General features: G+C 64.3%; 1 protein-coding gene across 1 annotated transcript; it reads right to left on the minus strand.

Annotated features, from left to right (window-relative positions):
* Nucleotides 1–1,317: 1,317 nt before the first annotated feature.
* Nucleotides 1,318–13,269, minus strand: C5H13orf46 (chromosome 5 C13orf46 homolog). The gene is made up of 8 exons (XM_060183728.1): nt 12,814–13,269; nt 11,644–11,695; nt 8,946–9,102; nt 8,205–8,240; nt 7,852–7,899; nt 7,663–7,730; nt 3,543–3,615; nt 1,318–1,420 (listed from the first exon to the last, which is right to left on the minus strand). Exons 1-7 carry the CDS (start codon nt 12,998–13,000, stop codon nt 3,549–3,551), a joined length of 615 nt encoding a protein of 204 aa, XP_060039711.1. The 5' UTR covers nt 13,001–13,269; the 3' UTR covers nt 1,318–1,420; nt 3,543–3,548.

Consider the following 13,269-nt stretch of genomic DNA (forward strand, 5'->3'; position numbering starts at 1 on the left):
TGAAGTCTCCCTCCCTCAGCTCCCCTGTGGCAGTAAACAAATCAGATAACACAGAACCTCTCTCTCAGCTCCCCCATGGCTCTCATGGTGAAGTGCTCGGCATGTCTAACTAAACTCTGGGCTGACACGTCGGTCTCTGCAAACTAACACTGGCTTCTCTGGACGGTTCTTGCTTTGCTTTTGATTCATGTTTTGATTGCGTGGTTTCTGCAGGTTGAGCTGGGGCAGCTCCTACGGCCTCTGAGCTGCGAGTCTTCTGTGAGCAGGTCCTCATCTCCTGCCGGTTGTCCGTTGTCCGTCCGCTCTCTCCTCTCAGCAGCAGGTTGCAGCTCCATTCACGCAGGACCCCACACTGTGCTGGAGACCGCGTTCTCTCTCCCTCTCTTCCCCCATCCCTCCCTCCCTCCCTTTCCTTTCTTAAAAAAATTATTTGGAAGGACTGTGTGTGAGAAAGAGGCAGAGAGAGAGAGGCAGACAGAGGAGAGGAGAGGCCCTGCAACATTGCTCGCTGCCCATGAGTCCGCGAGGTGGGGGCGGCCAGGAGCTCTGTGCGCACTCAGAACACCTGTGCCCACCCTGACCGGTCCTCCTGCGGCCCGCACCCCTGCGTGCCCAGTGCCCTGAGCCCACCCTGACGTCCCTGCTGGTGTAGCAGGAGACACCCCTCCCCCCAGCCTCCCCACGGCCCAGGGTCTTGGCTCAGATAGAAGCCGTGGGTCTGTGGCAAACACCAGACAGGAGCTTCCCTCAGGGTGACAGAGGGCCAGGGAGGGCACCCACGCCCAGAAACAGGCTAAATAAGGCTGACTGGCTGGTGTCCACTAGAGGAAGTGGCCACTGGGCTGGACACTGCAGATCTGTGGGCCCATATGTGAATGGAGCCGAGGCCGGGGGTGAACATGCCTGTGTGCAGCGGGAGGGCAGACCCCAGAGGCCACAGGCCTGTCTCCCCATAAGACACTCGGCCCACAGGGAACTGCGGAGCTGTCTGCAAAGCCACACCCGGCCACAGGGGTCAGACAGGGCCCATGGGTGGGGGGCGGAGAGGGGAGCCCACAGGAGGAGGGGGACCCACAATGGGGAGGGGAGCCCACTGTGACCGCTCACGTCTGTAGTGACCGCGGTCGAGCCTGACCAAGCCTGAGCCTAATGCCTTCACCCCAGCCCCAGCAACACCCTCTCTGGGCATAGGGACATGTCTTGGATGTGGGGGCAGGGAGGCCGGGCAGGACGACCAGGCCGGCAGCCGTGTTCCCTGTGCCGTGTCCCCCTGCCGCCCAGCCCCTGATGCGTCATGGTGGTGAGCCAGGCGGCAGGTGAGGAGGCAGCTGGGTGTTCTTTATTGTTTCCAGAGGTCGTGTGGCTGGTCCTAGGCCTGGACAGGCCACTTTGTGCCCAGGAGACGGCAAGACCCTCGGCCCTGGTGAGGAATAGAGGAGCTGAGTATGGCTGCACGCGGAGCAGGCCAGGGCCCCCCACAAGCCCCCGGGGGAAGGCTGCACTCAGAGCAGCCCCCCTCAGGCCCCCAGGATGGACTCAGAGCAGCCCCCCTCAGGCCCCCAGGACAGCTGGACACAGAGAAGCCCCCCATCAGCTCCCCAGGATGGACCCAGAGCAGCCCCCCCTCAGCCCCCCAGGACAGCTGGACCCAGAGCAGCCCCCCCTCAGCCCCCCAGGATGGACCCAGAGCAGCCCCCCTCAGCCCCCCAGGATGGACCCAGAGCAGCCCCCCTCAGCCCCCCAGAACAGCTGGACCCAGAGCAGCCCCCCATCAGCCCCCCAGGATGGACCCAGAGCAGCCCCCCTCAGCCCCCCAGGACAGCTGGACACAGAGCAGCCCCCCATCAGCCCCCCAGGATGGACCCAGAGCAGCCCCCCTCAGCCCCCCAGGACAGCTGGACACAGAGCAGCCCCCCCTCATCCCCCCAGGATAGCTGGACCCAGAGCAGCCCCCTTAAGCCCCCCAGGACAGCTGGACCCAGAGCAGCCCCCTTAAGCCCCCAGGGTGGACCCAGAGCAGCCCCCCTCAGCCCCCCAGGATAGTTGGACTCAGAGCAGCCCCCTCAGCCCCCCAGGACAGCTGGACCCAGAGCAGCCCCCCCAGCCCCCCAGGACAGCTGGACACAGAGCAGCCCCCCCGCCCAGCCCCCCAGGATGGACCCAGAGCAGCCCCCCTCAGCCCCCCAGAACAGCTGGACCCAGAGCAGCCCCCCCTCAGCCCCCCAGGATGGACCCAGAGCAGCCCCCCCTCAGCCCCCCAGGACAGCTGGACCCAGAGCAGCCCCCTCAGCCCCCCAGAACAGCTGGACCCAGAGCAGCCCCCCCTCAGCCCCCCAGGATGGACCCAGAGCAGCCCCCCTCAGCCCCCCAGGACAGCCGGACACAGAGCAGCCCCCCAGGACAGCTGGACACAGAGCAGCCCCCCCTAAGCCCCCCAGGATAGCTGGACCCAGAGCAGCCCCCTTAAGCCCCCCAGGACAGCTGGACCCAGAGCAGCCCCCTTAAGCCCCCAGGATGGACCCAGAGCAGCCCCCCTCAGCCCCCCAGGACAGCTGGACCCAGAGCAGCCCCCCCTGAGCCCCCCAGGACAGCTGGACCCATAGCAGTCCCCCTCAGCCCCCCAGGACAGCTGGACCCAGAGCAGCCCCCCCAGCCCCCCAGGACAGCTGGACCCAGAGCAGCCCCCCTCAGCCCCCAGGATGGACCCAGAGCAGCCCCCTCAGCCCCCCAGGACAGCTGGACCCAGAGCAGCCCCCCCCTCAGCCTCCCAGGAGAGTTGGACTCAGAGCAGCCCCCCTCAGCCCCCCAGGACATCTGGACCCAGAGCAGCCCCCCTCAGCCCCCCAGGATGGACCCAGAGCAGCCCCCCCACAGTCCCCCAGGACAGCTGGACCCAGAGCAGCCCCCCCTCAGCCCCCCAGGACAGCTGGACACAGAGCAGCCCCCCCTCAGCCCCCCAGGATGGACCCAGAGCAGCCCCCCTCAGCCCCCCAGGACAGCTGGACCCAGAGCAGCCCCCCCTCAGCCCCCCAGGACAGCTGGACACAGAGCAGCCCCCCCTCAGCTCCCCAGGATGGACCCAGAGCAGCCCCCCTCAGCCCCCCAGGACAGCTGGACCCAGAGCAGCCCCCCCTCAGCCCCCCAGGACAGCTGGACACAGAGCAGCCCCCCCTCAGCTCCCCAGGATGGACCCAGAGCAGCCCCCCTCAGCCCCCCAGGACAGCTGGACCCAGAGCAGCCTCCCCTCAGCCCCCCAGGATGGACCCAGAGCAGCCTCCCCTCAGCTCCCCAGGATGGACCCAGAGCAGCCCCCCTCAGCCCCCCAGGACAGCTGGACCCAGAGCAGCCCCCCTCAGACCCCCAGGATGGACCCAGAGCAGCCCCCCCAGCCCCCCAGGATGGACCCAGAGCAGCCCCCCCTCAGCCCCCCAGGATGGACCCATAGCAGCCCCCCTCAGCCCCCCAGGACAGCTGGACCCAGAGCAGCCCCCCCCCCCCAGCTCCCCAGGCTGGACCCAGAGCAGCCCCCCCAGGAGCCTCACCTGTGGCTACACGCTGTCCCTGCTTCTCTTCTTGGATGTGTATGGGATGCAGCACACCCAGCTGGTCCGGGCCCTGGACAGGGTGGGGTCACTGGCACAGCCCAGGGCTGAGGGTACTGAGCTCACAGCACTCCAGTTCAGGGCGGAGGGGGACAGAGCTCACAGTACCCACTGGCCCTGGCCCTAGTGCTCTGAGTCAGAAGGCCCAGCTGGGCCAGGCTGCCCAGGGTGTGGAAGATGGAGCACTAGGCCTTGGGCGTTGGACCCCAACTTCACCCTTTCCTGGGGGCTCCCCTGAGCTGCGCCTTCCAAGATGTCCTGGAATACAGCCAAGCATGGCCGCTCCCCACAGGACAACCAGCCAGCAGGACAAAGGCTTGGGTCTGAGCACATGGGGTCTAGGGGTCACAGGAGTGTCATGGGGGACAGGAATGTCATGGGGGGAGAGGAGTGTCATGGGGGACAGGAGTGTCATGGGGGACAGGAGTGTCATGGGGGACAGGAGTGTCATGGGGTGAGAGGAGTGTCATGGGGGACAGGAGTGTCATGGGGGACAAGAGTGTCATGGGGGACAGGAGTGTCATGGGGGACAGGAGTGTCATGGGGTGAGAGGAGTGTCATGGGGGACAGGAGTGTCATGGGGGATAGGAGTGTCATGGGGGACAGGAATGTCATGGGGGGAGAGGAGTGTCATGGGAGACAGGAATGTCATGTGGGGAGAGGAGTGTCATGGGGGACAGGAGTGTCACGGGGGAGAGGAGTGTCATGGGGGACAGGAGTGTCATGGGGGACAGGAGTGTCATGGGGGATAGGAGTGTCATGGGGGACAGGAGTGTCATGGGGAACAGGAGTGTCATAGGGGACAGGAGTGTCATGGGGAAGAGGAGTGTCATGGGGGACAGGAGTGTCATGGGGTGAGAGGAGTGTCATGGGGGACAGGAATGTCATGTGGGGAGAGGAGTGTCATGGGGGACAGGAGTGTCACGGGGGGAGAGGAGTGTCATGGGGGACAGGAGTGTCACGGGGGGAGAGGAGTGTCATGGGAGACAGGAATGTCATGTGGGGAGAGGAGTGTCATGGGGGACAGGAGTGTCACGGGGGGGAGAGGAGTGTCATGGGGACAGGAGTGTCATAGGGGACAGGAGTGTCACGGGGGGAGAGGAGTGTCATGGGGGACAGGAGTGTCATGGGGGACTGGAGTGTCATGGGGGACAGGAGTGTCATAGGGGACAGGAGTGTCATGGGGAAGAGGAGTGTCATGGGGTGAGAGGAGTGTCATGGGGTGAGAGGAGTGTCATGGGGGAGAGGAGTGTCATGGGGGAGAGGAGTGTCATGGGGGAGAGGAGTGTCATGGGGGACAGGAGTATCATGGGGGACAGGAGTGTCATGGGGAGAGGAGTGTCATGGGGGACAGGAGTGTCATGGGGGACAGGAGTGTCATGGGGGCCAGGAGTGTCATGGGGGACAGGAGTGTCATGGGGGAGAGGAGTGTCATGGGGGGACAGGAGTGTCATGGAGGACAGGAGTGTCATGGGGTGAGAGGAGTGTCATGGGGGACAGGAGTGTCATGTGGGACAGGAGTGTCATGGGGGACAGGAGTCCCATGGGGGACTGGAGTGTCATGGGGGACTGGAGTGTCATGGGGGACTGGAGTGTCATGGGGAGAGGAGTGTCATGGGGGACAGGAGTGTCATAGGGGGAGAGGAGTGTCATGGGAGGATAGGAGTGTCATGGGGGGAGAGGAGTGTCATGGGGGAGAGGAGTGTCATGGGGGAGAGGAGTGTCATGGGGGACAGGAGTGTCATTGGGGACAGGAGTATCATGGGGGACAGGAGTCCCATGGGGGCCAGGTGTACCATGGGGGACAGGTTTGCTGTGGGACGGGGAGCAGAGAAAAGCAACCCCCTCCCTTCCCCCCTGAACCGAGTCTGTCTGGAAGGGTTTCTGCCGGCTGAGGCCAGGGCCAGACCTGGCGTCCCCAGAGCTGGCCGAGCTTCGCCGGGGCCCCAGCATTGCTGGCAGCTCCATGGGGCTGACTGAGTGACTTGTAGCAAGGACAGCAGGTGCGGTCGCCCCCAAACACAGCAAGTGTCTCACTATTCCTGCCTCCTCGCAGTGTGGCCACTGTGTGCAGAGCCCTGAGCCCCCCTGTCTGAGCCCCCCTGTCTGAGCCCCCCCGTCTGAGCCCCCCCTGTCTGAGTCCCCCTGTCTGAGCCCCCCTGAGTCCCCCCTGTCTGAGCCCCTCCGTCTGAGCCCCCCGTCTGAGCCCCCCTGTCTGAGTCCCCCTGTCTGAGCCCCCCTGTCTGAGCCCCCCCCTGTCTGAGTCCCCCTGTCTGAGTCCCCCTGTCTGAGCCCCCATCTGAGGCCCCCTGAATCCCCGTCTGAGCCCCCCTGTCTGAGTCCCTCGTCTGAGCCCCCCGTCTGAGTCCCCCTGTCTGAGCCCCCCCCCGTCTGAGCCCCCCCGTCTGAGGCCCCCTGTCTGAGCCCCCCTGTCTGAGCCCCCCCCGTCTGAGTCCCCCTGTCTGAGCCCCCCTGTATGAGCCCCCCGTCTGAGCCCCCCCGTCTGAGTCCCCCCGTCTGAGCCCCCCTGTATGAGCCCCCCTGTCTGAGGCCCCCTGTCTGAGTCCCCCTGTCTGAGCCCCCCTGTCGGAGTCCCCCTGTCTGAGCCCCCGTCTGAGCCCCCCCGTCTGAGCCCCCTTGTCTGAGCCCCCCTGTCTGAGTCCCCCTGTCTGAGCCCCCCCGTCTGAGCCCCCTCGTCTGAGCCCCCCTGTCTGAGCCCCCCGTCTGAGCCCCCATGTCTGAGTCCCCCGTCTGAGCCCCCCTGAGTCCCCGTCTGAGCCCCGTCTGAGCCCCCATGTCTGAGTCCCCCTGTCTGAGCCCCCCAGGCTGAGCCCCCCCATCTGAGCCCACCTGTCTGAGCCCCCCTGTCTGAGTCCCCCCTGTCTGAGTCCCCCCTGTCTGAGTCCCCCGTCTGAGCCCCTGTCTGAGTCCCCATCTGAGTCCCCCTGTCTGAGCCCCCCTGTCTGAGCCCCCCTGTCTGAGTCCCCCTGTCTGAGCCCCCCTGTCTGAGTCCCCCCTGTCTGAGTCCCCCTGTCTGAGCCCCCCTGTCTGAGCCCCCCCCTGTCTGAGTCCCCCTGTCTGAGCCCCCATGTCTGAGCCCCCATCTGAGCCCCCCTGTCTTAGCCCCTCTAAGTCCCCCTGTCTGAGCCCCCCCGTCTTAGCCCCCCCTTCTTAGCCCCTCTGAGTGCCCCCTGTCTGAGTCCCCCCTGTCTGAGCCCCCCGTCTTAGCCCCTCTGAGTCCCCCCTGTCTGAGTCCCCCGTCTGAGCCCCGTCTGAGCCCGTCTGAGTCCCCCTGTCTGAGTTCCCCCTGTCTGAGTCCCCCTGTCTGAGCCCCCCGTCTGAGCCCCCCCCCCCGTCTGAGCCCCCCCCCGTCTGAGTCCCCCTGTCTGAGGCCCTGAGTCCCTCTGTCTGAGTCCCCCTTGTCTGAGGCTCCCTGTCTGAGCCCCCCTGTCTGAGTCCCCCGTCTGAGGCCCCGAGTCCCCCGTCTGAGCCCCGTCTGAGGCCCCCCTGTCTGAGCCCCGTCTGAGGCCCCCCTGTCTGAGTCCCCCGTCTGAGGCCCCCCTGTCTGAGCCCTGTCTGAGCCCCCCTGTCTGAGGCCCCGAGTCCCCCGTCTGAGTCCCCCCTGTCCCCCTGTCTGAGCTCTGGCTGAGCCCCCCTGAGACCCCCCATCTGAAGCCCCCTGAGTCCCCCGTCTGAGGCCCCCGTCTGAGCCCTGTCTGAGCTCTGGCTGAGCCCCCCTGAGACCCCCCCGTCTGAGTCCCCCGTCTGAGTCCCCCCTGTCTGAGCCCTGTCTGAGCCCCCCTGGCTGAGCCCCCCTGACTGAGACCCCATCTGAGCCCACCTAGCACATCCCACCTGGCTGAGCCCAGGGTTACCCTGAGCCTACCTGACTGAGGTGTCCTGAGCCCCCCTGTGAGACTGGAGACCCGAGCCCCCAGGCCAGGTGAAGATGGGGTCTGCAAGTTTTCTTCGAGGCAGGGAAGGTCTTGGGGTCCTATGCTTTCCCTGCACAAGGTGAGAGGACACGCCCACCGCCCACACTGGCCCGGCCACCACTCACTCGTCCTCCGACAAGTCCCCCACATCTGTCTGTGGCTGTTTGTCTTCTCTCACAGCACAAGGGACCACCTGTGGAAGGCCGTGCACTGGGGGTCAGGTCTCATGGCCACACCCCAGCATGAACCCTGAGGCCGTGTGTCCCCCATGGGCCCTGAGGCCGTGTGTCCCCCATGGACTCTCAGCTCCTTACCTCCTCCGCACAGTCTCGAAGGTCAATCTCCACAAACACTGGCAGCTTCTGTGGGTGAGAGTGGAGCGTGGGTGATGCCAGCTCTGGGGACAGGACCTTCTGCAGGGAGGGGCTGACCATGGGCCTCAGTCCCCAGCTGAGCTGGAGGATGGACACAGGGGTCCTGGGTTGGGTGTGGTCTTCTCCCTCCCCGAGTGTCCTCCCTCTGGGGGTCAGTCCTCAGAACATCCAGGGGTCAGCCTGGGAGCCTCCTGCCGGAACCTGGTGTGGGTCAGGCCCAGGGCCCCTCGCTCACCCAGCCCCCACTGTTAGGCCCCGGAACCCCCCCACACACACAAGTGCCCAGTTCTCACCTCTTTCTCCAGCAGGCTGCCCTGGGCCTTGAGCTCCTGGAAGAGATCCAGAAGGTGGAGGCAGCTCCAGGTGGCCATGCAACGCCCACCAGGACCAGGGGTCTGTCCTGGCCGCAGGGGGGGGGACGCCCACCAGGGCCCAGGGGTCTGTCCTGGCTCTGGGGTGGGGACGCCCACCAGGGCCCAGGGGTCTGTCCTGGCCGCAGGGGCGGGGCGCCTACCAGGGCCCAGGGATCTGTCCTGGCTTTGGGGTAGGGACGCCCACCAGGGCCCAGGGGTCTGTCCTGGCTTTGGGGTAGGGACGCCCACCAGGGCCCAGGGGTCTGTCCTGGCTTTGGGGTGGGGACGCCCACCAGGGCCCAGGGGTCTGTCCTGGCCGCAGGGGGGGGGCGCCTACCAGGGCCCAGGGCTCTGTCCTGGCTTTGGGGTAGGGACGCCCACCAGGGCCCAGGGGTCTGTCCTGGCTTTGGGGTGGATGCCCACCAGGGCCCAGGGGTCTGTCCTGGCTTTGGGGGAGGAACACCCACCAGGGCCCAGGGGTCTGTCCTGGCTTTGGGGGGGATGCCCACCAGGGCCCAGGCGCCTGTCCTGGCTTTGGGGGGGATGCCCACCAGGGCCCAGGGGTCTGTCCTGGCTCTGGGGTGGGGATGCCCACCAGGGCCCAGGGGCCTGTCCTGGCTCTGGGGTGGATGCCCACCAGGGTCCAGGGGCCTGTCCTGGCTCTGGGGTGGGGATGCCCACCTGGGTCCCCAGGGAGCGTCTGTCCAGACCCTCGCCGCTCTCCTCCCGGGCGTTAGGGTCCGAGCTCCTGTTCCCCTCGAGCTCCGCCTGCCCACTGTCCAGGCCTGACTGTCCCAGTTTGTCCTTGTCCTGCTTGGTCTCCTCCACGCTCACTGGACTGAAGGAGACACAGGTGGGAACACAGCATTGACAGGGCCCTGGACACTGCTCTTTCCTGGGGTCAGTTCTATGGAGACTTCACCGCCAGCACCCTGGGGTGTAGCTGGCTCAGCAACCAAGATTGAGAGAAGTCATCTGTGCTGGCTAGTGGGCAGGGTACAGGCAGGGACAGTGGCAGGGGACAGAGAAGGGACAGGCAGTGACAGCAGGGGACAGACAGAAACAGGCAGCAACAGTGGCAGGGGACAGACAGGGGACAGGCAGGGGCAGTGGCAGGGGACAGACAGAAACAGGCAACAGTGGCAGGGAACAGACAGGGGACAGACAGAAACAGGTAGCAACAGTGGCAGGGAACAGATGGGACAGGCGGGGCAGTGGCAGGGGACAGACAGAAACAGGCAACAGTGGCAGGGAACAGACAGGGGACAGGCAGGGACAGAGGGACAGAGGCAGGGGACAGACAGAAACAGGCAGCAACAGTGGCAGGGGACAGGCAAGGACAGTGGCAGGGGACAGGCAGGGGACAGGCAGGGACAGTGGCAGGGGACAGACAGGGACAGTGGCAGGGGACAGACAGGGGACAGGCAGGGACAGTGGCAGGGGACAGACAGGGGACAGGCAGGGGACAGTGACAGGACAGACGGGACAGTGACAGGGGACAGACAGGGGACAGACAGGTGATAGTGGCAGGTGATAGTGGCAGGGGATAGGCAGGGGACAGTGACAGGGGACAGATGGGACAGTGACAGGGGACAGGCAGGGACAGACAGGGGACAGTGGCAGGGGACAGACGGGACAGGCAGGGGACAGACGGGACAGTGGCAGGGGACAGGCAGGGGACAGGCAGGGAAAGTGGCAGGGGACAGAGGACAGTGGCAGGGGATAGGCAGGGGACAGGCAGGGACAGTGGCAGGGGACAGGGGACAGTGGCAGGGGATAGGCAGGGGACAGGCAGGGACAGTGGACAGTGGCAGGGGATAGGCAGGGGACAGGCAGGGACAGTGGCAGGGGACAGACAGGGGACAGTGGCAGGGGACAGGCAGGGGACAGGCAGGGACAGGTAATGATAGACAGTGGCTTTAAGACTGGGGACACAGATCAGTGCTGGACTAAGAGTCAGAAGACAAGTGGAGGTCAGGGATCAGGCTGGGGGGTCCGGTGGCCTGCCTCAGGGGAGGATGGCGGCCAGCATCAGGTCGGGTCGGGGTGGGTTAGGGCGGGGCTGGGACCCTGGTGCAGCTCCCACTTACCCTGCACCTGAGTCCCAGCTCCAGACCTCAGGTCTCTCTTGGGGCAGCTTCCTTTCTTTCTCTTTCTTTCTTCCTTCCTTTATTTCTTTTTCTTTCTTTCTTTCTTTCATCCTTCCTTCCTTCCTTCCTCCCTTCTTTTTTGATGGGTATATCATTTACTGAAAGAGGTCTTAATTCTCAGTGGTGGATCTGGCTTTTTCCCCTTGTATCCTGTCACTTCCAGCTTATAAATTTTCAGTCTTTTTCCCCTTTTAAAAAAAATATTTATTCCCTTTTGTTGCCCTTGTTTTATTGTTGTTGTTGTTGGATAGGACAGTGTTGGTCTGCTTCTAAAACCCCCTTCTGTTTCACTGGTTTAATCCCCCCTGCTTAACACTATTCTATTTACATGACCACTTCATTCTATTTACATAACCGCTGTCAACAAGCACCACCCTCCCTCCAGGGCATTGGTGGTTCAGTGGTAGAATTCTCACCTGCTCCGCCCCCTCCTTGTCACACCCTGATTTTCACCAGCCACTTTTCTCTCCACCCTCTCTGCGTCGCATCCTGTTCCCACCCTACTGGGCTAGTATATTTATAAGGACCGGATTGTTTGTAGTGAGTTAGTTTAGTTTAGCTTGGTATAGATTGCGCTGCGTCCTGCATGAATAAAGAGATACTGCCTACAGCTCAACCATGAGTCCCTGGTCGTCTGTTACCCGCCCGTGAAGCCAGCCCGTCGAAAACAACAGGACAGAGAGAAATGGAGAGAGGAGAGGAAGACTGAGAGGGGGAGAGAAAGACAGACACCTGCAGACTTGCTTCACCGCTTGTGAAGTGGTTCCCCTGCAGGTGGGGAGCCGGGGGCTCAAACCTTATGCCGGTCCTTGTGCTTTGCGCCACTTGTGCTTAACCTGCTGCGCTACAGCCCGACTCCCTTGGGGCAGCATTCTGCACCTGGCACCCTGCCCTCCTCTTTCTAGGACTTATTTATTTTTTTAAAATATTTTATTTATTAATGAGAAAGGAGGAGAGAGAAAGAACCAGACATCACTCTGGCACATGCGCTGCCAGGGACTGAACTGAGGACCTCGTGGTTGAGAGTCTAATGCTTTATCCACTGTGCCAACTCCCAGGCCACTTATTTCAATTTTTTAACCAGAGCACTGTTCAGCTCTGACTTATGGTGGTGCAGGGGGTTGAACCTGGCACTTTGGAGCCTCAGGCATGAGAGTCTGTTTGCAGAACCATTATGCTATCTACCCTCCGCCCCTCTTTCTAGAACTTTGCCCACAGAGGTCACTCACCAGCTGGCGTCCTCTGAGTCATTTCTTAGGTCCTTTCCTCGATCTTCAGATTCTGAGCAAAGAGCCATGAGACCTTTGTCAAGCGTCTGGGACAGGTTGGCCTGCCAGCAGCATGCGGCCACCAAGGTCCGGGGCCCATGAGGGCAGCTGTATCCCCAGGCCCCATGAGAACAGCCACCAGCCTGGGTCCAGCCAGGGGACAGCCACCAGCCTGGGCCGGGGTCAGTCACCACTTTGAGCCAGGGGTCAGCCACCAGCGTGGGCCAGGGTCAGTCGCTACTTTGAGCCAGGGGACAGCCACCAGCCTGGGCCAGCGTCAGTCGCTACTTTGAGCCAGGGGTCAGCCACCAGCCTGGGTCGGGGTCAGTCGCTACTTTGAGCCAGGGGACAGCCACCAGCCTGGGCCAGGGGACAGCCACCAGCCTGGGTCGGGGTCAGTCGCTACTTTGAGCCAGGGGTCAGCCACCAGCCTGGGCCGGGGTCAGTCGCTACTTTGAGCCAGGGGTCAGCCACCAGCCTGGGCCGGGGTCAGTCGCTACTTTGAGCCAGGGGACAGCCACCAGCCTGGGCCAGGGGACAGCCACCAGCCTGGGACAGCGTCAGTCGCTACTTTGAGTCAGGGGTCAGCCACCAGCCTGGGCCGGGGTCAGTCGCTACTTTGAGCCAGGGGACAGCCACCAGCCTGGGCCAGGGGACAGCCACCAGCCTGGGCCGGGGGTCAGCCACCAGCCTGGGCTGGGGGTCAGCAGACACTGGGTCTCAGAAGAGCGGACATCACAGCTCCTGGTGACAGGAGCAGAGGCTGACCTCTCAGGGGTGCTGTTCTGAGTTGGGTCAAGAAACGTCTGGGAGTGACTAGGCCACCTCCTCAGTGACACCAAGGAGCTGGCATGGAGGACCCAGACCAAGCACTCAACACTGAGGACGCAGCACTGAGAATCAGCAGTGAGGACCAAAGACTCAACACCAAGCACGTAACACTGTGGATCAGAATCAGCACTGAGGCCCAAGAACCAAGCCCGTGATTTGAGGGGTTCCCCTTAGCTGTGTCCCTGCCCCCCTGCACCCTGGGCCACCCACCCTGCTCCTTGCCGGGCTGTTCCAAGCGGGTGGGAGGGGCGGGGTTCCCCTTAGCTGTGTCCCTGCCTCCCTGCACCCTGGGCCACCCACCCTGCTCCTTGCCGGGCCGGGCCAGGCGGCTGGGAGGGTCCCCCTTCTGGTGCAGGCCGCCCACACTCCGGCTGCGCTGAAGCTCCCCCATCTCGCTGGCCGACTTCAGGCTCCCGGGGGGCCCTGTGGGAGGGGCCCCGGGGCCTGGCCGGTGCCTCCTCGGTGCGGCTGTGCTGTCCTTGTCCATCCCTGTGCCCGAGGCAGAAGAGGCCCGGCTCAGCCTCCCGCCGCCTCTGGTCGCGCCTGGCCCCGTTGCCGGGTGGCCCCTGTGACATCACAGCTGCCCAGGTCAGAGGTCAGCACAGTCCAGGGAGGTCCCAGCCTGCCACTCCATCACCTGTCCTGGGGCTGAGGCTGCTCACGGCCGGGGGCAGGGCCCTCCCAGAAGTGCAGGAGGGCTGCCCGGCAGAGACGTCCAGACCCCTCCAGGGCAGGGTTGCCAGCAGGCAGGGACAG

The sequence above is a fragment of the Erinaceus europaeus genome (assembly GCF_950295315.1).
Source record: "Erinaceus europaeus chromosome 5 unlocalized genomic scaffold, mEriEur2.1 SUPER_5_unloc_1, whole genome shotgun sequence".
NCBI classification, from domain to species: domain Eukaryota; kingdom Metazoa; phylum Chordata; class Mammalia; order Eulipotyphla; family Erinaceidae; genus Erinaceus; species Erinaceus europaeus.

Bases quoted from the DNA above. Each gene is read 5' to 3' on its own strand.
- C5H13orf46 (XM_060183728.1), bottom strand. From the start codon at position 13,000: ATGGACAAGGACAGCACAGCCGCACCGAGGAGGCACCGGCCAGGCCCC. The intron at 11,696-12,813 runs GTGGGTGGCCCA...CTCTTTGCTCAG, and splicing joins CCGGCCCGGCAAGGAGCAGG to AATCTGAAGATCGAGGAAAG. The intron at 8,241-8,945 runs GTGGGCATCCCC...GATCTCTTCCAG, and splicing joins GACGCTCCCTGGGGACCCAG to GAGCTCAAGGCCCAGGGCAG.